General features: G+C 36.8%; 1 protein-coding gene across 2 annotated transcripts in view; it reads left to right on the top strand.

The window, feature by feature from the left end:
* LOC115410671 (transcription factor COE3-like) overlaps nucleotides 1-20,737 on the top strand; it is a 91,524-nt gene extending 70,787 nt beyond the window's left edge. Inside the window, exons 12-16 of one of the 2 annotated variants that reach the window (XM_030122415.1) lie at nucleotides 7,390-7,455; nucleotides 10,387-10,549; nucleotides 11,555-11,758; nucleotides 13,843-14,013; nucleotides 19,081-20,737. In XM_030122415.1, the coding sequence (XP_029978275.1) occupies nucleotides 7,390-7,455; nucleotides 10,387-10,549; nucleotides 11,555-11,758; nucleotides 13,843-14,013; nucleotides 19,081-19,112 (636 nt within the window). In that variant the 3' untranslated portion in view covers nucleotides 19,113-20,737. The remainder of the gene's footprint in view (nucleotides 1-7,389; nucleotides 7,456-10,386; nucleotides 10,550-11,554; nucleotides 11,759-13,842; nucleotides 14,014-19,080) is intronic. The other variant, XM_030122417.1, reaches the window with a different exon arrangement.
* The last annotated feature ends 3,231 nt before the right edge of the window (nucleotides 20,738-23,968 follow it).

Here is a 23,968-nt window from a genome sequence, read left to right on the forward strand (position 1 = left end):
AGTTATCTATTGATTGGAACAGTTTAATACCTGTTGAGCCATTAATTCTATCAATCCAAGTAAATAATTGGTGTAAAACACAGTTAATCTGTTCATAGTTGTCAGATATGACCCATTTGGATGTTCAGAGGCTCTGTAGTTACCGTGGAAACACCGTCATCTTCTACAACATTGATTCACCAGTAAAACACATGGAGTTGGATCAATGGCAGTGGATGGACACAATGGATTTATGGTGAATAATAACTGAAATAAATAAAAACTTTACAAAATCCTAAATATCATGAAAAAACAGGCAAATACTAAAATTAAGTAAAAAAAAAAATAAAAGAAAGAATAAAATAAGCAACAAGATGTAGAAAAACAGCCAAAGTGATCAATAAAATGAACAAAAATATATAATAAACCAATGAAATAGTCAGTAACTTGAGCAAAATAAGCCACAAACTGAACAAAATTGAAAAAAAAATATATAGGCAACAAAATGAAAGCAGTGAAAGTAATCAATAAAATGAACAAAATAAATAAAGAAAATAAGCCACAAACTGAACAAAATTGTAGAAAAACTAATAAACCCATGCAATTTGAGAAATGACAGTGGATAGACACTTGGTTTATGTTCAGTTCATGATAGATTTTACTGATAAAAGTCACTTTTTCTTCAGTTTTCACTGTTTTGATATAAGAACCTTTAATTTATTCTGAGCTATAATTAACATCTACATGATCAGTGAATTGAATATAGAAAATACACGATTTTACACTGAAAAATGCAAAATACAAAGGATAATATAATAAATGATAATAAATGACTTGTAAAGGTTAAATGTAGAGAAAAAATTTGCACTTTTTCTGATACTTTTACTCATAAGATTGCAGTAATGTTAACATTCACATTAACATTAGCATCAAACAGCTTTGATTCTGTTTTTCCTTTATTCAGAAATAGAAATTACCACAAACAGCTTTTGGGTACGTTGTCAAAAATGGTACATTATAAAAGGTAAAACGACCCCGGCTTTACCCTTTTTTTTTTCGGAAACCTTTACTTATAAGATTGCAGTTGCATTGGCATTAGCATCAAACGGCTTCGACTCTACTGAATTCTGCTTTTGGCTCAGTTTGTCCTTAAACAGAACTTGTTATCACCTACAGCTTTTGGGTTTGTCGTCAAAAATTGTTCTTAATAAAACATAAATTTGACTTCAGCTGTACCCTTTTTCTGATACTTGTACTTGTTACAGCATTAGCATTAGCATCAGATGACTTGGATTCTGTTGAACTCTGCTTTTGGCTCTGTGTTTTATTCAGAAACAGAAACTTCTTATCACGTACGTCATCAAAAATTGTAGATAATATAATGTAAAATGACCCTGACTATCTTTTTTTCTGAAACTTTTACTCATAGGATTGCAGTAGCATTAGCATCATACGGCTTCGATTGTATTGAATTCTGCTTTTGGCTCAGTTTGTCCTTTATTCAGAAACAGAACTTCTTATCACCTACAGCTTTTGGGTACGTCGTCAAAATTTGTACTTTATTGAACGTAAAGTGATGCCAGCCGTAGCCTTTTTCTGATACTTTTACCTCAGAAGATTGCAGTAACATTAGCATTAGCATCAAATACTTTGATTCCATTGAATTCTTCCTTTGGCCCAGTTTGTCCTTGATTGATTGACCTGCAGCTTTTGGATTCGTCGTCAAACACTGCACTTAATAGAACAAAAAATGATGTGAGCTGTACCCTTTTTCTGATACGTTTGATCATAAGATTACATTAGCATTAGCATCAAACGGCTTTGATTCCATTTGTTCTTTATTCAGAAACAGAAATTACCAGTGACAGCTTGAGAGTACGTTGTCAAAAAATGTACTTTATAGAACGTAAAATGACCCTGGCTGTACCCTTTTTTCAGAAACTTTTACTCACAAGATCGCAGTAGCATTAGCATCAAACGGCCTTGAATCCACTGAATTCTGCTTTTGGCCCAGTTTGTCCTTTATTTTAACTATTAAATGACAGTAATGGAGGTTAACCAATAACAAACCGGGTCATCATAGTGTGTGAACGCAGCCTCGTCCTCGTGTCATCGATCTGTTCTGATGTGATTTTATTCATGATGATGTTCCAGGTTCATTTCCTGCTGCTAAGGCTTAAACCCAGTGTGTGTGTGTGTGTGTGTGTGTGTGTGTGTGTGTTCATCTGGGTTTAACAGAATAATTGGTTTCCTCCTCAGCGATGACATCCCAACCTCCAGCTCTATCGCCGTGGTAACCTTGTTAATGTGTGTGGGAGACGGAGAGAGGTGCTTGTCATCTCAGCGCGTAACAAAGAAACACTTGTAATAATAAGGCTTTCATTTGTCACTATAAACACTGTGTGCGCGCGAATAAATCTCCGCGGTTGAACGTCGCTCTGCATAAACGAGCAGATTAAAGACGAAACGAACGCTACTTCACACAAATGACTTCCCTCTGCCTCCGAGTGTCGGCTTTATCAGTCATGAGCTCACGGCGAGTGGTGTTGAGGAGCGGCTGTAAATCACAGATCATAAGATTTTCCTGTTATCGGAGAATTGTATTTGATGATGTGGAGACTCGGGAAGGAAAGGGGAGAGGGAAAAAAAAGAAGAAGAAGAAGGTGTGGGAAAAACAGCAGGAAAAAGGAAAAAAACCGAAGGAAATGAAAATGGATGAAAGGAAAAAGAAAGACGTTAGAAAGATAAAAAAAAATGTTCAGGAAAAGAAAATGATAGAAGAGACAGACAAAAAGGGAAGGAGGAAGGAAATGAAAACAGATGGAAGAAAAAGAAAGACATTAAAAACATAAAGAGAATGTGCAAGAAAAGATGACAGGCTAAAAGGAAGAAGGAAGGAAATGTTTATTTGGTTAGAGAAAAACAAATAAAATATGATAAAGAAGAATGAATGAAAGAAAAAGGAGATGATAGAGAAAGACAAAAATGAAAGAAAAGGAAGAAGAGAAAAGCAAATAAGGAAGGAAACAACAGAAATATACAAACAGGTTAAAGAAAACCCAATGAAATATGGAAAAGTTAGAATATATATAGAGAGAAAAAATTAAAAGAATGTAGAAGAGGAAGATGGAAAAAAAACTGGTGAAAAGAAACAAAATGAAATGGAAAAAATGAGAGAAAAGAAACAGTAAGGTGTAATTATAAAAACAAAAGGAAAGAAGATGCAAGAAAAATAAAAAGGAAGAAGGAAAGGTTATGGAAAGAAAAGTGAAGAAGAACCACGAAGGTAATTTTACTTTATTAGTTTAGATCCAAGTTAATGTGTTAAAAGTTACATTTTGTTTAAAAATTCTTTGAAAATTTGTTTAATGCGCTCATAAAACAGAACCGGATGAAAAAACAAGCATCAAAACATTTGATTTAATAAATACTGGACTAGATATGAATGTATGAACACCAGTAAAGTCTGAATGATGGTGAAATGTTTAGTTTAAATCATGTTTCTGAGTTCAAGTCTGACAAAGTAATTTAGCTTCATTAACAGTGGGTTTGATTATTTTCCTTAAATCTGCTTAATGTTAATAAAACGGACATTTAACAGTCAACCACAACCATTTAGACACTTATTGAACTAAAATATAATCAGTACCAAACAGAAATTATATGGCATTTAAGTAACTCACTGCAATATTTATTTACTTTATTTTAGTGGTTTATTTAATAGGGTCCGTGCACATTTATGAACACTGCCGTATAAGAAATACACCGATGTAAATATGCCAGAATTTGTAAAAATAACTACTTTTCATCTGCTGTCCCTATATGAAAACATATATATAATATAAAACTCTATTCTGACATTAGTCATTATTGTTTTATTTCAGACCCCTGTTAGAAAAGAAACACCTGGATTCAATGGGTCCGCAGACTTTTGTCCATATAGTGGATTTCTGTGTTAGTCGGGAACTCTTGTCATATTCTACCGTTGGTTTCTTAGGCCCAATCCCAGTTCACACTTTAGCCCCTCCCTCTTACCCCTCCCACTTGGCCCTTGCACTTGGCACTACCCCTTGAAACGGAGTTGCAAGGGTTAGTAGTTGAAACACTGTCCTCTGAAATGGTTCAACCCTTCCAGACCTGTGACATCATCATCAGTCATCAATGATGCTATAAACACAAGTTTCATGGGCTTTGGTCATTTATTTATGACTATCAATCCCAAACTGCAGGAATGCGATCTATAACACATTGAAATAGCATTAAACGGACGATCAAATGATTTTAAGTTGTTTACAAAGAAAATCCGTACATTTGTGTGTTTCTTTCATCACTGCTGCACTTTTTAGCTGTGTTTACCTCCATCTTGCCAATGATTCGAACAGAATTATGAGAGTTTTCTCATACCCCTCCATTAAATAATAATAATAATAGTAATAATAGTAATAATAATAATAATAATAATAGTAATAATAATAATAATAATAATAATAATAATAGTAAATGTCATTTGTAAGGGCCTTTCGGGACACCCAAGGACATTGTACAACAAGATAAAACAGAAAATGCATAAAATACAAAGAAGTAAACAAACAGATAAAAGAATAATTACGATACATAGAAATTAAGGTGTAAAATGGAGAGTAAAACTTAGGGTGGGTAGGCTACTCTGAAGTGGGGAGTTTTGAGTCTGGATTTGTAGGCCCCTCCCCCTTAGCTCCTCCCCTCCAACTCATCGAGAATCGGGACACCCCTACCCCTTCACATGAACACGCAAAATGAAGGGGGAGGGGCCAAGGGGTGATATGGGATTGGGCCTTAGTATTTGTTCCAGTTTCTTCTTTGACACTTTCCTGTAAATAAAGTATCTATTTAAAGTCGCAACAGGATGAAAACAGGGTAAAATGATACGTAACAAGACAAGATAAAAACAGTAAACTGATCCAAAAGACAGTTATTTGTAGTTGAACATCACAATATACAAGTGAAATTAAGTGTTTTAACGGAGCGTGAACAGGATAAAGTAAATTAAGTAAAACTGTATGTTCTGATATGAAACCCTAATGCAGCCGGTTGTTGTTTTGTGGCCCAGCCTTCGGACTGGTGCGTTAAACCGATAAGTGTTCCACAGCCCGACCCATAGGAACTGTGGGTGCAGCTGAAGTTGTGTGTTTGTGGGAGGTTTTAAAGCCTTTTTTTCTTCTAATCGGAGCTCAGTTACACCTCAGAGAACGCACTCAGAGCCACTGCGCTGTTTGTCGGCCGGTGTTTTAACGCTCACAGCTCATTGAAGTGAAGTGGTTTAATGTTAAAGAGGCTCGCAGTGTTTGTGTGTGTGTGTGTGTGTGCGCGTGTGTGTGTGTGTGTGTCTGCGTGTGAGTGTGTAATCAGGCGGTGGCAGAACAATGCTTCATTTAGCCTTTATCTTAATTAAACACTCTCTCTGTTAATCTGCTGCTTTTCATTACAAACTTCTTCAGGAGGGTTTTCAATTAACCCCGCCCCCTCAGTCCTCCAACACTCTGTCTGTCCGTCTGCTCATCTGTCTGTCGCGTTTTAAAGGGATAGTGCGGATTTTCTAAAGGTTTTTTGAGGTGCTCGATATTACTCTATGGTTACTTTACAGTATTCTTCTTTGTCACATATCCAGCAGTGATTCTCATCCCACAAATTACACAGCAATCTGGAAATCAGATATGACGCCGCATAACATTTTGTCCCAATATGAGCAACTATTGGACCAGAATTTGCAGAAAAGCTGAGGACAAAATATCCCATTTACTCCAGTAGGAAGATGAGATGAAAATAATCAAACCCACAACCCTTTGGAGCTGCGTCACTTCATCAGATTTAAACATAGAAATATGGTTCAAGCCTTAAACATTTCAACACATTCTACAATATAATCCTCATATTTGAACACTTTGTTGTTCTAGAAGATAGGGGCTGGTGTCGGTCACTGCAGGTGTGTGTATTAGTCATTCTCAAAAGAATGCATGTACCAGAGGAGCAACAACATTTACACAATAAAAGCTGTGTTTAACTGATGACTGAGTCCTGTCCACTGTGGGCAATGAGAGTGCATACCTTCGAAACATCAGGTTTCACAATAAATTGGACCAGTTCTACTTATTATAGAGAAGAAATTAGAATTAAAGGCCTGGCTCTAATACAAACCTTCTAATACAGGCCTGGTACCATCTGAAGGTGACGTAAATGAAGACCTGGATCCAAACAGAGTATCATTTAAAAACAAGTGATGCTGTATATGTTTTCTTTGTAATATGATGAAGTATTGGATCAAAAATTGGGTTAAAAGCTCTGGAAAAAATGTCCCAATTATTCAATGAGAAGACACGATGAAAATGATCAAACCCACTCGTTGCTTCATACTTAAACATAAAAACTTGGTTCAAACTTTAAACCTTTCACCAGACTAATCAGTGTTTGGATATATCTAGTCCAGTATGTATGCAATTGCTCTTTAACTTGACAGCTTTTTTGTGTTTAGGTCTGATTTATGAGTATTTATTGTTGTGTGTTAGTGGTGGGAATCTCCATAGTAACCACAGATAACGTGGTGGGAATCTTCATAGTAACCACAGATAACGTGGTGGGAATCTCCATAGTAACCACAGATAACGTGGTGGGAATCTCCATAGTAACCACAGATAACATGGTGGGAATCACCATAGTAACCACAGATAACGTGGTGGGAATCACCATAGTAACCACAGACAACGTGGTGGGAATCACCATAGTAACCACAGACAACGTGGTGGGAATAACCACAGAAACCACAGATAACGTGGTGGGAATCACCATAGTAACCACAGATAACGTGGTGGGAATCACCATAGTAACTACAGATAACGTGGTGGGAATCACCATAGTAACCACAGATAACGTGGTGAGAATCACCATAGTAACCACAGATAACGTGGTGGGAATCACCATAGTAACTACAGATAACGTGGTGGGAATCTCCATAGTAACCACAGATAACGTGGTGGGAATCACCATAGTAACCAGTTAAGGATACACTATGTTGTTATCCCTATTAGTTTAATGAATCTTTCTCTTGTTAACTATAAGAACTGTCCGACATTTTTGAGGAGAAATTCACAAGCAAGAATTTTTCTACAAATTTTCTAGTAAACTCACCGTTGATTTATGAAAAAAAACCAAAGTTTGATGGTTTTTTTGTGTCTATTTCTAATATGCCCTGCGCCGCCTTAGAGTGGATGATGTCACCTGATAAAAGTTGTGGGAATCACCATAGCAACTACACACAGACAAAAACAAACCCACTAAACTCTTCCTTCTTTCTTCAGGTGTGATACTTTTTTAGTGTTAAGTCGACTATGGTACCGTTCTCCTGACTTCCTCCTCCTCTTCTTCTATGGTGTGTAGGAGGTGTTGTTGAAGAGAGCAGCTGACCTGGTGGAGGCGCTCTATGGGATGCCTCATAACAACCAGGTAACGTCCTCACCTGATCGCTCTGCTTCACTCTGAAGTTCATGTAGTTGGCAAAAGTTCTTATGGTTCGCAAATCTTTCTGTTTGGTTTTTGTTTTCAGTTTAGTTCGATGTAGTTTTACAAATTTTACAAGCAGCTTGTTAAGAAAAATTAAGTTTTAGTGTTAGTCTCTTGTAATTACACTCAACAAAAATATAAACGCACCACTTTTGTTTTTGCTCCCATTTTTCATGAGCTGAACTCAAAGATCTAAAACTTTTTCTACGTACACAAAAGGCCTATTTCTCTCAAATATTGTTCATAAATTTGTCTAAATCTGTGTTAGTGAGCACTTCTCCTTTGTCCTTTGCTGAGATAATCCATCCACCTCACAGGTGTGGCATATCAAGATGCTGATTAGACAGCAGGATTATTGCACAGGTGTGACTTAGGCTGGCCACAATAAAAGGCCACTCTAAAATGTGCATTTTTACTGTATTTGGTGGTCCAGGGGGGTCAGAAAACCAGTCAGTATTTGGTGTGACCACCATTTTCCACGCACAGTCTTCTTCATGAATTCTCTGAAACAGCTTTGGAGATGGCTTATGGTAGAGAAATGAACATTCAATTCACAGGCAGAAGCTCTGGTGGAGATTCCTGAAGTCACATGACCAGTGCACATTCCCTCAAAACTTGTGACATCTGTGGTATTGTGCTGTGTGATAAAACTGCACATTTTGGAGTGGCCTTTTATTGTGGCCAGCCTAAGGCACACCTGTGCAAAAATCCTGCTGTCTAATCAGCATCTTGATATGCCACACCTGTGAGGTGGATGGATTATCTCAGCAAAGAAGAAGTGTTCACTAACACAAATTTAGACAGATTTGTGAACAATATTTGAGAGAAATAAACCTTGTGTGTACACAGAAAAAGTTTTAGATCTTTGAGTTCAGCTCATGACAAATGGGAGCAAAAACAAAAGTGGTGCGTTTATATTTTTGTTGAGTGTATATATACTTAATGTGTTGTCCATTTTGCTTCATGTGGCTGTTAGTTTTAATATCTATAGTTTTCAGTAACTATAGTAACCCCGGGTCCAATAAATTAAAAGCAAAATTAAAATCAAATCAAATTTTATTTATACAGTCGTGGAAAAAATTCTTCACCCACCCTTGTTTTCTTCAGTTTCTTGTTCATTTTAATGCCTGGTCCAACTAAAGGTCCATTTGTTTGGACAAATATAATGAGAACAAAAATATCTCATAGTCGTTTAATTTCAGAGCTGATATCTATCCATTTAACATGTTTTCTTGATAAAAACCAAAATCACCTCAGTTTTTCCATCAGTATCTGTGTCATTGTACTGACAAAAACAGTGCTTTCATTCATTCCATGTTTTCTGTTCTGTCTGTTTTAGTCACATGACACACACAGGAGTTAGGACTGGATTGCAGAACCATTGTTTTTGATGACTTTGGATGGTCCAATAATTTTTTCTGTGACTGTATAGCACCACATCATAACATTCCCAACCTGTGGGTCAGGGGCTTCGGAGGCCTCCACCAAATCCATATACATAGTTTATTTATTCATGACCTCATTGTCTTTACATTTAGATTATAGCATTTCCTTAAATAAAATCAAAAAATGTGTTAGATTTTGAGTCTGTAATATGTAATAATAGACTCAAAATGGACTCTCAAATACAGGCCATTTACACAATAATGTGACAAACTTCTAATGTCTATCATATGTTGTACTTGTAATTTAACCCAATGCTCAATTCTGCAAATTTAATTCAGTACATTCAGCAGTATAATAATGACATTTTTAATAGTTTTTTGCTCTCAATGTTACTCTCCGATGTCGGTCACTGCAGGTGTGTGTCTTAATTATTAAAAAAAAAAAAAAAAATGCAGTACAGAAACATCAACATTTACACAATTAAAGCTCTGTTTCAGCGATGAACTAGAGTGATTTAGTTTTCTAAGAGTTAAGGAGGTGAGGGAGTGTGCAGATCAAATTAATGTTTCGTACTAAATTGTACCATTTTTACGGAATTGCGAGTAAAGGCCTGGCTCTAGTACACACTTCCTTCTACTAAAGGCCTGGTACCGTCTGCACATGAAATAAATAAAAGCCTGGACACTATTAGGGGAAATTCAAACACTGATCATTATTTAAATAGAAATGAATAGAAACAATTTACCCATGATGCTCAGCTGCCAGCCGTAGAAGCCCGCTGGAGGAGGGGAGCTGCTTCATATTCACTGCTTCATCCCCTGACTCGGTCTCCGACACGCTTCTCCACACGCCAGTTAATCACGCCAAACACACACACATTAGACACACACCGGTTGGAAATGAAAGAGTAACCTTGAGCAGAGAGCAGAGGTAAACCAATGTAAATTCAACTGTAGTAATAATACACCACAGAGTATGTGATCAACTACCACACAAACATCACACAACAGTTCAGGTTCCCTCAGTACAAGTTCATCTTTTACACTGGTTTCACATTGTTGTAATTGTTGAATGTGATTTTCACCAAGGGAATGGTCTTTTCTAGGTGTTTCATTCAAGTTGAAATCAGTCTTGATGTTATAAGATAAGATGAAGTTTTGTTGATCCCACAAAGGAGAAATTTACTGATTAAAACAGCAACAGGATAAAGTGTCAGAAATCAGCAAATAATGTAAAAAAAAAAAAAAATAGTAATAAAAACTCTATAGGTCATATACATATATGAACACAAAGTAGAACTGCAGCTGTATAGTGAAAAAACAAATGGATAATCAGTGTCAAATGCATTAAAACTAAAGCATATTTTGAAAATAAATGGAAATATTAAACAGTCAAGCAAAGTACTGATACTGAAAACCCTGTTAAAGTGCAACAATGAAGTATTTGTACTCACGTACGTCCATCCCTTTTGTGTTTTTCCGTCTGTAGGAGATCATCCTGAAGCGAGCAGCCGACATCGCAGAGGCTCTCTACAGCGTTCCCAGGAATCACAACCAGATCCCATCGCTAGGCAACACTGCCTCCCATGGCATGATGGGAGTTAACTCCTTCAGCGGGCAGCTAGCTGTTAACGTCTCTGAGACGACACAAGGTACGAGGAGTAGGAGGAGGACAACACTGAAGCTGAAAACACAAGGAGAGGATTCAGAACAGAACAGACCTCTCAGCTTACTACTTAAAAACTACAATACCCATGATTCCTGGCACCAGTCACTGTTTCACAGCTGTAAACAGATGTTCTGGCCCAGTGTTTAACCCAATGATCAGATTTGCAAATTTAATTCAATAGTTTTTAATAGTTTGTTGCACTCAATGTTATTCTCTGATGTCGGTCACTGCAGGTGTGTGTCTTTATCACTCAACAGAAAATAGAAGCGCCACAGAAACACCAACATTTATACAATTAAAGCTTTGTTTTAGCGACAAACTAGATTTAGTTTTCTTAGAGTTAAGGAAGTGTTGTATGTGTGGGCGGTCATTGCATAACTTTTAGCAGATGAAAGGGGTGTTTCGAACTAAACTGGACCATTTTTACTTATTAAAGGGAAAAAATTGCAAATAAAGGCCTGGCTCTGATACAAACCTCCTGCTAATAAAGGCCTGGTACCATCTGCAGATGAAATAAATAAAATCCTGGACACTATTAGAAACATCCAAACACTGAGCATCATTTAAATAGAAATAAATGCAAACAGTTTACCCATGATGCTCAGCTGCTGATCGCAGGAAGTATTGTATGTGTGGGCGGTCATTGCATAAGTTTTATATGAGTAAATCAAATAGCTAGCTAGGTAGCTGGGAACCTGCTGCCTGACTTTCAGTTTTCATAATTGTATTTATTTATTTAGTGTTTGTACATTACAGTAGGAGGGCTAGTGCTATTTATTGTTAAGTATTTTTATTGTTGCTGTGATTGTTATTGTTACTTGTGTATTTATTTTTCAATATTGGGCGGACAGAGAGCCAGGGCACACTGTGTTTCATTGCCATGGTTATTGTACCTGAATGCACATGACGAATAAACTTGAACTTGAAATAGTTGTTTCGAAGCTGTAGCGTATTGATGTTCTAACCGGTAGACGTTGTCGTTTTACAGTTGGCTACAGCCGTAACACCAGCAGCGTGTCGCCGCGGGGGTATGTCCCAAGCTCCACCCCCCAACAGAGTAACTATGGCAACACTGTTAGCAACAGTATGAACGGCTACGGAAACACCGGCATGCCAAACCTCGGAGTGGCGACGTCTCCGGGATTCCTGAACGGGTCGTCTGCAAACTCGCCCTACGGCAGTAAGTATCAAGGTAAATACTAGAACTACTACAACTATACTGCAAATAGTACTACAGTGTGTTTACTCGAAGCAGAACAAACAGAACACAGTGGAAGGTCCAGTCCTCCAGCAGGGAGGACAGAGAAAGGATCTGGGTTTAGATCTTTGAAAAGGGTTCAGATCTGGATGGATTTCAGGGTGTAAAGGGTTCAAGCCTTTACTGATCCTTTAAACGACATTGAACCAGAACCATTGTCCATCTAGACCTGATTAAACCACATGGATCAGGGTTGCAGTGAAGAACCTTAGTCCAGATCTAGAACACAGAGGTACAGATGTAAAGAACCAACCAGTGATCCAAAATGAAGCTGGATGCTAACTGAGTCCAGACCTGGTGTGGACTTCTCTGGATTCTGGTTCATCTGGGATGAACCAGGACTCAGCAGACCATCCAGAGTGGTACCAGCAACAAGACCAGTAGCCAGGGTCAAAGGTCACTGAGGTTTTAGACCAACATATGCTGCTTCAAGACCATGACATCCATGCAGGTTTCAACCAGACCATGTACAACCGCTTTCCAAAGACCTGGTGAGGCAGAGGAGGGTGCTGGTCCTGGACTGGCCTGATGTGGTCCACATGGGTCCACAATGGTGAATGTGTGACACATCTGGAAACATAAAATGAGACCATGAAGTCTCTGAACTGTTGAACACCTTCAGAATGAGACTAAATGCAGTAGCGAAAAAAAAAAAAAAACGTTTCGTACACCCCAACAGTTTTACACAATCTCAGATTTTATCATAAAATATTTGCTGAAAAATCTTCGTGTTTCTAAAGGTGTGGCGACATCAGACACAAATGCACATGACCAAAACTAAACTAACTAATCAAACTAAACTGTTGACAGTTTGAACATGTCATGTCCTGGATGCGTTTCATTATCAGCTGAAACATCCAGTTTGGACCTTGATGGAACTGAGCATGTGCAGAAGGACCCTGTGGGTTTAATGGAACGGTCTGGGCACAGTCTAATGACTGAACAGGGATTCTTACTGTAATAAATCACAAATGCAGGCAGTACTTTTTTCCACTACTGTTTTCAGTCAGTAGCAAAGATTATCATGAACCTTTTGGGTTTTTTTTCTAGTGTTTTTTTAATATTTGTTTATTTATCCAATAAAACCCAAAATATGTCAGTGTTTTATTGTTTAGAATTAAATTTTGTTGAGGAAGATCTCAGACTAAACTCATTTTCTTTATCAAAATTCACACAGCACAAGAGATGACAGATGTTCTCTTCATGATATGTGTGGGTTTTGACACATTTTTCTTTTGTTTTCATCGTACACAAATTATGTAACTGTCTGGTTTCCTCATAGCATAATCACCTAAGTCATATTTTTAATCAAACTGTGGTATCTGCATAAAATGAATCAGCAGTGTTAGGAGAGTCACATTTTGGCCAAAAAAAAAAAAAAGTTAAGACAGTTATGCTACGAGATAATACACCACAAATTATTTGATTCCTACCAAGATAAAAAAAAATCTTAGATTTAGAAGCGTTAGATAATTTATCTTGTTTTAAGTGTTAATTTCTTATTTTAAGTGTTCATACATCTGTAGATATGTTTATTTCTAGATTTAACAATCTGAATTCAATAAATCTTGTCAAGTGACATTATCATGGTGCATGGACAGATATTTCACTTGTTTTAGGACCTTTTTCCTCAGATTTAGTGTTTTTGTCTTGTTTTTTGACACTCCTTTTTTGCAGTGTGTAAGTACAAATATACAGAAGGAGCACGTGGGTTTGGAGAATGGAACAATACTGGGCACAGTTCTATGACGTAACAGTGATTATTAATACAGTAAATCACAAATGCATGGGGTGAACATAAACCTTTTCCACTGAAAGCCCGAAACACTTCATCTCTTGTTGTCTTCAGTCTTAAAATACTTAGAAAAGAAAGTGGTAAAAGTTCAGAGCAGATTCAGTCTTGGACTCGTTTTCAGCTGAAGATAATCTACTAATCAGTCCTTTCAGTTTTAAGTGATTCATTGAGTTTTAATTGATGACTCCACTGTTAAAGCTGTTCAAACCGGCCTGTGTTTCAGTCGTCCCGTCCAGTCCGACCATGGCCGTCTCCAACTGTAACTCCTCCCATGGCGTCTTCTCCTTTTCGGCCGCCGTCAAACAGAAAAGCGCCTTCGCTCCCGTCGTCAGGCCGACCGCCTCTCCGCCGCCTCCTCCCAACTGCTCCGCCAACAACGCCAACGGGCTTCAAGGTAACGCTGCTCCTCCTTTTACTCCTCCTCCTCCTTTAACCACCGTCTGTTTTACCTCCACCATCAGTCTCATGGTTCACACACATTTCTGTCATAAACATCTCACTAGTTTGGTCATTGCTGTCATTCCATGCTTCTGTTAAACGTACGGCCCAAGGGCCAAAACCGACTGCCAAAGGGTCCAATTTGTCCTGTGGGAGGAATTTATGAAATGCAAAAATGACACTGAAGATATTAAGATAAGATTAGATTAAGTTAGACGTTATTGATCCCACCGTGGAGAAATGCACAGTTGACAGCAGCAAATACAAAATTAAAGTGCAGGGAAGACAGAAAACAGAAAATGTGCACTTGTGAAACATAAAATATAACAAAATGAAGAGAAGAAATTAAAAAAAGGCTTTTTATATGACTTTTTAATATAAATATTGGTTTAAATTTAAGTATTATATACATAGTGTGCAAATGTACATTAACAGTCATTGGTGTTAAAATAATTTTGGTTCCGGTTCCGCATTCAGACCAGTATGATCTAAGGTGGATCAGACCAGCAAAACAATAACAGAATAACCTATAAATAAGGACAACTAAAAACTTATCTCTTTGTTTCAGTGTAAAAAAAGTCAAATTACCTGAAAATATTTACATTTACAAACTATCCTTTGACAAAAAAATTGGAATAATATGAACAACCTGAAATGCCTTAAGAAAAATCAGTGTAATTGTACCAATATTCTGCCTGTTATTAAATGTTTAGTGTATTTGTAGATCCACTATGATCTGTAAGTTTTAATGAACATGTGTCAATGATAAACGGAGGCATGACATTGTCAAAATTGCACTTATTTTCCTCAGTAAATTTCAGGGTCTTCATGGTTGTTTACATTTTTTTAAAGGACTGTTTGTAGATGTAAACATTTTCATTATGAAATGTTCTTTTTCTGCACTAAAACAACAGTATGTAATGTATTTATGGGTTATTCTGTTATTATTTTACTGGTTTGACTCACTTTAGGTCACATTGGTCTGAATGTGGAACCTGAACTAAAATGGGTTTGACCCCTGTTTTAGAGGGTTAGAGGAGAATTCTGCTGTTCTCTACATTTACTGTATGAAATGGACCTTTACACTGAACCCATGACAGTATCTAATGTCTGAGCAAATGAGTTTCACTGAAAACAACACAACCGCCTGCATACGCACAAATAGACACACATTAGCGTCAGCTTCATGGGGGGGTTTGGGGTGGGGGGGTAACCTGAGCGCTGTTAGTACCGCATGCAGAGTGACAGGCCGAGCCATGTTTTATTCACTCCAACCTACAGATACATGTTCTAAACACACACACACATTAAACTGACAGAGCAGCCGCTGTGTGATGTCAGTGTTTCTGACAGAGAGCTTTGTCGAGTGTTAAATATTCATGGCGTTCTCCGCCTTCGCCGAGGCAGAGAGGCCACGCCGTGTGTGTGTTTGCCATCGCTGCAGATGAATAAATACAGTTTGAGTGTTATTAATAGTCGTAGATGCAGCCGTTCCGCCTGTCGGCCGAACGCCGCCACAACCAGAGTCAAATAAAACTCAATTTCCACTTGTTTACAGTCGTTTTCACACTCGCCTCATGTCCAACGCTTTTCATTTCAGAACAGGGAGTGAAATATTAGACTAGAACTGCAAATCTACAACTGATCCAACCTGTTCAACCTCTGGAGCAGATCTACATTTATCCAGTACAGACATAATCTGGGAAGCAGAAGAACAGTGTTAGTGTTTACAGAACTGTACATGAGCGACTGAAGTAAAAGTACACACACTGTCCTTCCACCGCTGTTCAAGTCACATTTTAATCAGATGTTCACGTAAAACATATTTGAACTTAAACTGTAGTTGTATTAAAGTACAATTCACATTTTTTTTTAAATTATCTTTTTATTAGAAAGGCAAATGTCCATCACATACACCAATCACAGCTCTAATCATTCAAGAAAACACAGTAGGATGGATACAGAAAGTTTTGATTATATCCATATTGTCCTTCCATAATTTCTTTTTATGGACTACTAATTACAGTTGAAACATTAATACAAAAAACAGAACAGGGGAGCGCACCACCTCACACAATCACAACCTTGCATAAAAGCAGATAGATTCACACAAAGCACAAATACAATCAAATGAAATCAGATCTGATTGGTTTTACTTACTCAGTCCATTTGGACCAGATATTATAATTTTTTTCTTTTTCAACTCTGAAGGAAAAGGATATCTTCTCCATAACATAAATCTCAGACAATTCCAATCCATTCATCAATACTGGGTGGTTCTACTTTTAACCATTTCCTTGTATCAGATTTCTTACTGGCTACAATTTACATTTTAACATTTTCAGTGACATTTTAATAAGGTTTTTGTGTATTTAAGAACTAGTTTAATACATTTGAGCCACATTTTACTCATATTTTATACATTTTAACCACTGCTTAATCAGATTTTAACCACATTTTAGTTACATTTCAACATTTTTAATGTATATTTTAACAAACTTTTACTACATTTTAACTATCATCATATTGTAGCACAATGCAGCATCATATTTTAACATGTAACATATTTTAACCCTTTCATGCACTGTCCGCTCCAGTGGACAGTTCTTCTCCAGCTGTTCTCTTGTATATTAATGGGTTTTGTTGTTTTAGTTCCATATCAGCCAACACAGTGGACACTTATGCACCATCCCATACACTGTAATTCAGATCATTACTGTAACTTTACTGTTCTTGATAAACCTGATCTGCACTAACATGTTTGAGTGTATATCAATTGTTATTTGTTAGACAAGAAGGTTTTTTTTTTTTGCATATTATCTCCATGAAGTGAGTAATTACTAGCATTAGCATATGTTAAAATATGAGAAGACATCAGATTAGCAGCATTAAAAATGTTTTTATTTCATTGTTTTCATATCACTCTCTGATATTGGGTTTTAAACACGTTTCTTTACTTCAAAAATTAAATGCATGGATATTTTTGTAACTCCATAGAAAAAAAAAACTCGATCGCATTGTGTTTTTCATGGCTAAACACTGACGAAAAAAATCTTGACTAAGGTTCTCATAATTCGTGCATGAAAGGGTTAATCACAACTTCATCACACCTTTTAGTTGAATTTTTAGTCACATTTTAGCTCAATGTAACGTTTTAACCACATTTTAGTTACATTTTAATATTTTTCTTAGTTTTGTACATTTTAACGACCAATTTAATCTTATAAAGTTCAAAATTTGTCTCATTTCATTCATATTTTTAACACGTAACATGATTTTAACCACATTTAGTGACATTTGCATAAAATTTCCTATTTAACACAGTTTTCATTTGTCAAGTTTAAGTGCATATTTTATATATATATTTTTTACATTTCTAAAAGGTTAAAGTTTAGAATTTAATATTTTTTAAACCCTGACTGAAATATACAGCTTTAAGAGTGGAAAATATCCACCAATTATCTATATTTTGTCATTAAACACACACATTTCAATGTGTATTATACTAGAATGTGTAGATAATCAGCCTGCAGTCGAACAAACTGAATAAAGTTGAATAATAATCAGTGTCAGTGAATTTTTTCCACCTGATCTACATTTAGTTCATTTTTATCTGATGTTGAACAGATGATCTCAGCGTCTCATAATGTGGGAACATCTCAGTGTTTAGACCCTCATGTTCTTTTACAGACTCCAGGTTTGACAACATTAAACACACTGTTGTGTAATGTGTGTGTGTGTGTGTATGTAATGAGCTGGTAAATTAAACTACATGTGTTGTCATTAACAGGAAGTTAATGAGGAATGACCATCACAACATGTGTTTAATTTAATCCACTGTTGTTGTTTCAGTTCAGATTCTTTCAGTTGAATTAAATGGATTCAATTCAAGAAAATCAAACAGTAACAATAATAAAATAATCTGAACAGCAGCTGGTACTTTATACATAATATTAGTTCAAATCATCATGGTTACACAATGTTTGATACATTTTTTTTCTCGTTGCTATTTGACTGGTAACTTTTTCACATTTTCGTCATCATAGTCTCAATGTAGAAACATGAAAAACCATATCCTCACTTGTCGACACCTGTGATTCACTGACAAATGTGGCGGGAATCACCATAGCAACCATTTGTTTAGAGGCGGGAATCACCATAGCAACCCTAGACAAGCCAACCCCGACTGTTAAACTGATATTTGTCTTTGTATAGATGTTAAAATGTCATTTTTTGAGGCAAAGAGGGAGGTTTTTCATCTTTTTTTAAAATCTTTTTTTCTGGTTTTCAACGTCTTCTGAGGTTCTTCTTTGCATTTGTGTATCTTTCATCTTCCATTTCACATTTCTGCATCGTTTGTCTTCTTGTTTCATCTTAACCAAGGATGCACTGATTGGAAAACTCTTGGCCGATACCGACATCTGTGTTACTTTCAGTTTCTTGTTGTCATTTATCCCCTTAACAAATAAATCTTCATTCTAAATATGTAAATCATTCTTATTTTCAAGTCTTTCATCCCATTCTTCTTCATCACATTGTTTCATCCTTGATCTGAACTCATTCTTCAGTTCATCCGTCATCTGAACGTACACGTGACCGTCTGTTTGTGTCGGTGTTGTGTGTTGTTGCCTGTCGTTGTCAGAAACAACACATGCTCATTTCGCTGTCCTCCATCCCATCGTCTTCGTCCTTGTTCCCGCTGTCATGACAACCTCCTCTCTCTGGATACTGCAACATGACTTCATGTATCAGGACGACGCGACAACACGGAGAAACGTGAACGGAACGGGCCACAGCGTCGCACAACTGACGTCTAAGAGATCAGACAAACTGACCGACAACAGGAACCAGGAGGGATTCATGACTCCGTTTGAACCTGTTCATCTGAGGAGCGTCACCTTTCAGTCCATGACCATCTTGTCTCATCGTGTTTCATCTTCAGTTTCGTCATTTTCGTCTGGTGTTTGTCGTTGCTTTTGCGTTGACAGATCAATCTGAACCTGTGCCGTCTGTTTCTCTGCAGCCATGTCCGGCCTCGTTGTTCCTCCGATGTAAAACCCTTCCTCCTACGCCTACTACTCCTCCTCCTCCTCTTCCTTGTCTTGCCCCTCCCCCTCGGCCACGAGCACCAATCACCTCAAAGGAGGAGGGGCCCGGGCCTCGGGAGGCGGGGCCTCTGGCACCAGCTGACCAGTCAGGACAGAGCGTTGCTGCTGCCGTCGCTCTGATTGGACGAAGCTTTTCCGTCTGTAAGAAGAAAACGCAGAGGACTTTTTGTACAGCTGTTTGCAGCTCCGTGTTATTCTGATGTTTATTCTTTGTTTGGGGGCGTGGCCTGTGGATGTACAGACTGTGATGTCACAGCGGTCATGTGGCATCAAAACAGATCCTCAGACTGTGGATGTTCGACGACAGGAACAGGACGGTTCACTCTGATTGGTCGTCAGCAGAGTCAGGTGTCGGAGCTGGAATGACCTCATTCAGTTTAAACAAGACAAAAAACCAAATGTAAAACACTCGTAGATGCGTTCAGACAGTTTTTAACAGCCGTATTTTACACATGCAGCAGGTAAACACGTAGAGGTTGGACAGAACTGACTGAGTCAGGCTTCAAACAAATGAAAACCATCTGACTTTAAAACTGTCAATCATCTGTCAAAGCTTCAGAAAGTCTCTAAACATTGTCTTGTGAGAAAAGAAGGTAAACCAATAAAAAGATGGAAAAGAAATGCATATTTGGTTCAAAAACACTGGCATTATCAATACCTTACACCTTCAAAAACATCTGGTCTGTATTTGCCGCTGTCGACCAATCAGATTGCGATTCGTGATGTAAACGGAGTGTAACTTTTCCTTTGCCTTTTGAGTAACCTTTTCATTGGCCACGCCCACCTGGTTAATAGCACAAAGAATTCTGGGACTTTGACTCCTCTGTGAAAGCACACGAAAGAAAAAAAAAAAGAATAAAATGAGCTTTCTCTTTCTTCTCCAGCCCCGCCCCTTTTCTTATGTCAGCCCCGCCCCTCTCTTCCGTTAGCCCCACCCCTGCCTGTCTGTGTCTTATTTTTTTATGCTCGCACTGTAACAAAAAAAACCAAAAAAAAAACAATCCTGCATCCTGATAGGCTAATGTGACTGTTCGTCTTCTTGTTGTCTTTTTAATCCCCACCCACCTCATGCACACGAGCCCCGCCCCAAATCACCCACCCACCTCCCGAAGCCCCACCCCCTTGTGTTTGTTTTTCCGTGTTTTCTGTGGTTTTGGCCAAAGTCGTAGCTCGCTGAATATTTACACGTCACTGTGGTTGATCACGCGTCGCCGCCATCACGAGCTTCACCGAGGGGACGTCCTTTTGTAACATACAAATTATAAATAGTGTATTTATATGGCAGATTGTTTTGTATAAATGGATGTTGAGTCATGTCGTCTTCATGGGGTTTTAGACATGTATGTGTACGTGGTGATAACACACGGAAACATCGTTTTGTATCAAAAAAATTTAAAAAAAGACAAAGTCGAACATTTAACGTCTTCACACATTTCTAGCGCTGTCAATCAAAGCTGATGTGACCAATCAGCTCCACTGTTTGGGTTTTTATTATTGTAACTCCTGTTTTAACTGTTTGGCTGTAATAAGATGATTTCTCACCGTGAATAAAATCAGCAGGTCGCTCTGAAATGTCTCAAGACTGTTCTTAAACATTTAACCGCAGTTTAGTCCATTTTTAACACATTTTTAACAAGATTTAACACGTTTTAACCAGAGCTTTGTCGGACTTTATACAAACGTTAGTCACTAGGACTGTGTATTGGCAAGAATTAGGTGATACGATACAAATCACAATACTAGGATCACAATACAATATATCATGATATATCATGATACTGTTAAAAAGGCATTTTTTTATTGGTTTTGTTTCTTTTTTTAAATGATTATTTCCTGGAAGAATTGAATTCCAGCAGAAATCTGCACAAATCCTAAACACATTTGTATTTGATCCCAACAGGATCTAATGTTCTATCACCAAATGTTCAAACTGTGTTCAAACTGAAATTCTGTTTTACAGACATTCCAGTTTCAGATCCTGTTCAAATGTTCAGATTCTATTAGTTCACAACTAACATCAGAACAGGATTTGAGTTCAATCCAAACAAAGGAACCAACATTATTGAATAAAAGAGTGTGAAATAATAAGTAATATAAACAAAGGAGAAAAACAAAAAAACTAAAGTGAACCTCCACAATATCTATATTTGAATATATAGCTAACAATATCGATACAGTATCATGAAATGAAATATTGCGATATATTGCAGAACAGATATTTTCTTACACCCTTATTAGTTACATTATAGCACAATTCAGTTTTAACCATTTTTTAGTCACAATTTAATCATATTTCGACGTATAGCATAATTTAACCACAGCTTATTCAGTTAGTAATCATATTTGATTAAAATTGGAACATTTTAAATGACATTTTAGCAGGTTTTTTTGGTACATTTTAACCACCAGTTCAATCAATTTGTCACATTTAAATTATATTTTGTCATATAACTTATTTTAACCACAGCTTAATCACATTTTAATCACATTTTAGTCACATTTTAGTCACATTTTAATACTTTGTAGTACATTTTGACAGGATTTTTGGGGATTTTATTGACCAGTTTGATCAATTTTAGCGACTTTTCTATCCATATTTTGACCACATTTGAATCAGAGGTTTACCACGTTTTTGTTACATTTTCATTGTTTCATTCTTAACTTTTTCCTTCATTTTAACTGTCATCACATTTTAGCTCAGTGCTTCTCCAGTTTTACTCATACTAATTCAGACGAACAGCTGGTATTGTATTAATCTTATTCACTCTAGTTCAGGAACACATGAACCATGTGTTAGTGACCAGTATTTAATCAGTTTCAGTAATTATTAATATTAATAGATTTAGTTCAACTCCTGGTTTAGTTTAACATCTGGGTAACGTACACCATCATGTGGCTGTGAACAGATGTACCTCGACTTGTAAATGCAGTTAATTTAACACTTTCCTAAAGATTTACAAGACGAGAAAACATTTTACATCACAGGTCGGAGCCTCTGAAGCCTGTCCATCTGTGTTGCCATGGAAACCGCTACATGATGCTTATACCAATATGCACGTTCTGTGATCAAAATAAATAAATAAAATCTCAATAAAACCAGTTGTTAGAAAACAAAACACAACTCCAACAACAAGCCGTTTTAACCCTTAGTGGTCTGAGCCTTTTTTGTCCGTTTTTCAGTCCTTTTGATTTTGCCTTTATATACTATAGAAACAAATGTTTACTTTACCCATGTTTGGGATCTGTTTTTTCAGCACAACTTCATCTATATCATCTGTCTATTATTTTCACTTTAACCTACTATAAAAACATAAAAGGACTGAAAACACAAAAAATACACAAAAATATATAAAATCTGATTTGAAAATGTATATAATTTATTGCGTAAATAACACACAGAGGCTTAACGAACCTTTTCACAGACTTTAAAAGTGAATATTGGTTCCAAATATTAGGTATAGAAAATTAAAATTGTACTAAATTAAAACTATACTCACATATTTGACATAAGCAGATCTGTACATACTGTATATTTATAGTGAGTCGGTCTCACTTCTGCTCTGTGTTTTACCTCCCATTCCACAGGCAGTGGGGGGGGGGGGTGAACTGAGCATGCTCAGATGTCTATGGAAAGAACAAGGTCTATTCTATCAGCATGTTTTGAAATTTTTCCAATTGAGCAAACGGTTGAATTTATATGAATATTTAAAGTAACTCAGATTCAGAACGTGTCACCACAGACGCGTCAGGGGTTAAAGGGGTACGAGTAAAGCGACGCTAACCCCGGTCATGTGACTCGTACAGATCCATAACACGACTTGTTTTCTTCGGTGGAGTTTTTGTTTAACAGAGTAAATCATGTGACTGTTATCGTCCGATTCCGTATCTGCCCATTTCTTTTCTTTCATTCTGTGATTATTATTAAAGTGTGTTTTTGTGGCCGACGCCGAACGCTGTTAATGAACTTTTATTAAACGCTCTGTTCTCTCAGCGGACACAAAAGCACAAACAGGATTTGATTAAGATAAAGTGCTGATAACCTCAAACCTCATTATGACACACACCTTTATTTATTTCTGTCTGATTCTCCACTTTTTCACTCAGTCGGGTTGTTTTTATTCAGCGCCCATCTATTCGATCTCCTGTTTCTCTTTAATAACGTCTGTTCATTAATCTGTACATTTGATTAAAACACAGGAGGGAACCAGTACTTCAACACTGTACCACTGTTTTCACTGGATCTACTTTAGTTTATCAAGGTTTTTTTTTTTTTTTTTTTACATTTTATCACAAATATCTGAACTTTCTTTTCCCTAAAGTATTAATTCTTTTTATTGGCATCATCCAGCGTCATCACATCATTAATAAAACACATAAAAGAAGATCCATCGGTGAATATTACACATGAAAAGCATAACAAAGTGAAAATGACGTGAAAAAGATGTAAAAAAAATTAAATGAGTTATACATGTAGCTAAAGTTTAACTGAAATAAAAAGCATAATGAGAAACAAGCCGTCGCAAGAAGAAAATAATATGAAAGACCTGAAAGTGGTAAAAAAACAACAGATGAGAAAAAAATGAAATGAAAGAATCACATAGAGACACGTGAAAAAGACAAAAACGACAAAAAACAAACAATGAAGTCAAGAAAGAAACGAAACGGGACAAAATAGTGAACCTAAGTTGTGGTGTCTTTTGTTGTCTTTTTGTCTTTTTTTGTCATTTTCAGGTGCCTTTTTGACTTATGTTTTTGTTACTTTTGTGTGTTTTGTTACATTATTTTTGTCCATTTTTTCTTTCT

This window comes from Sphaeramia orbicularis, chromosome 19, assembly GCF_902148855.1.
Source record: "Sphaeramia orbicularis chromosome 19, fSphaOr1.1, whole genome shotgun sequence".
Lineage (NCBI taxonomy): Eukaryota > Metazoa > Chordata > Actinopteri > Kurtiformes > Apogonidae > Sphaeramia > Sphaeramia orbicularis.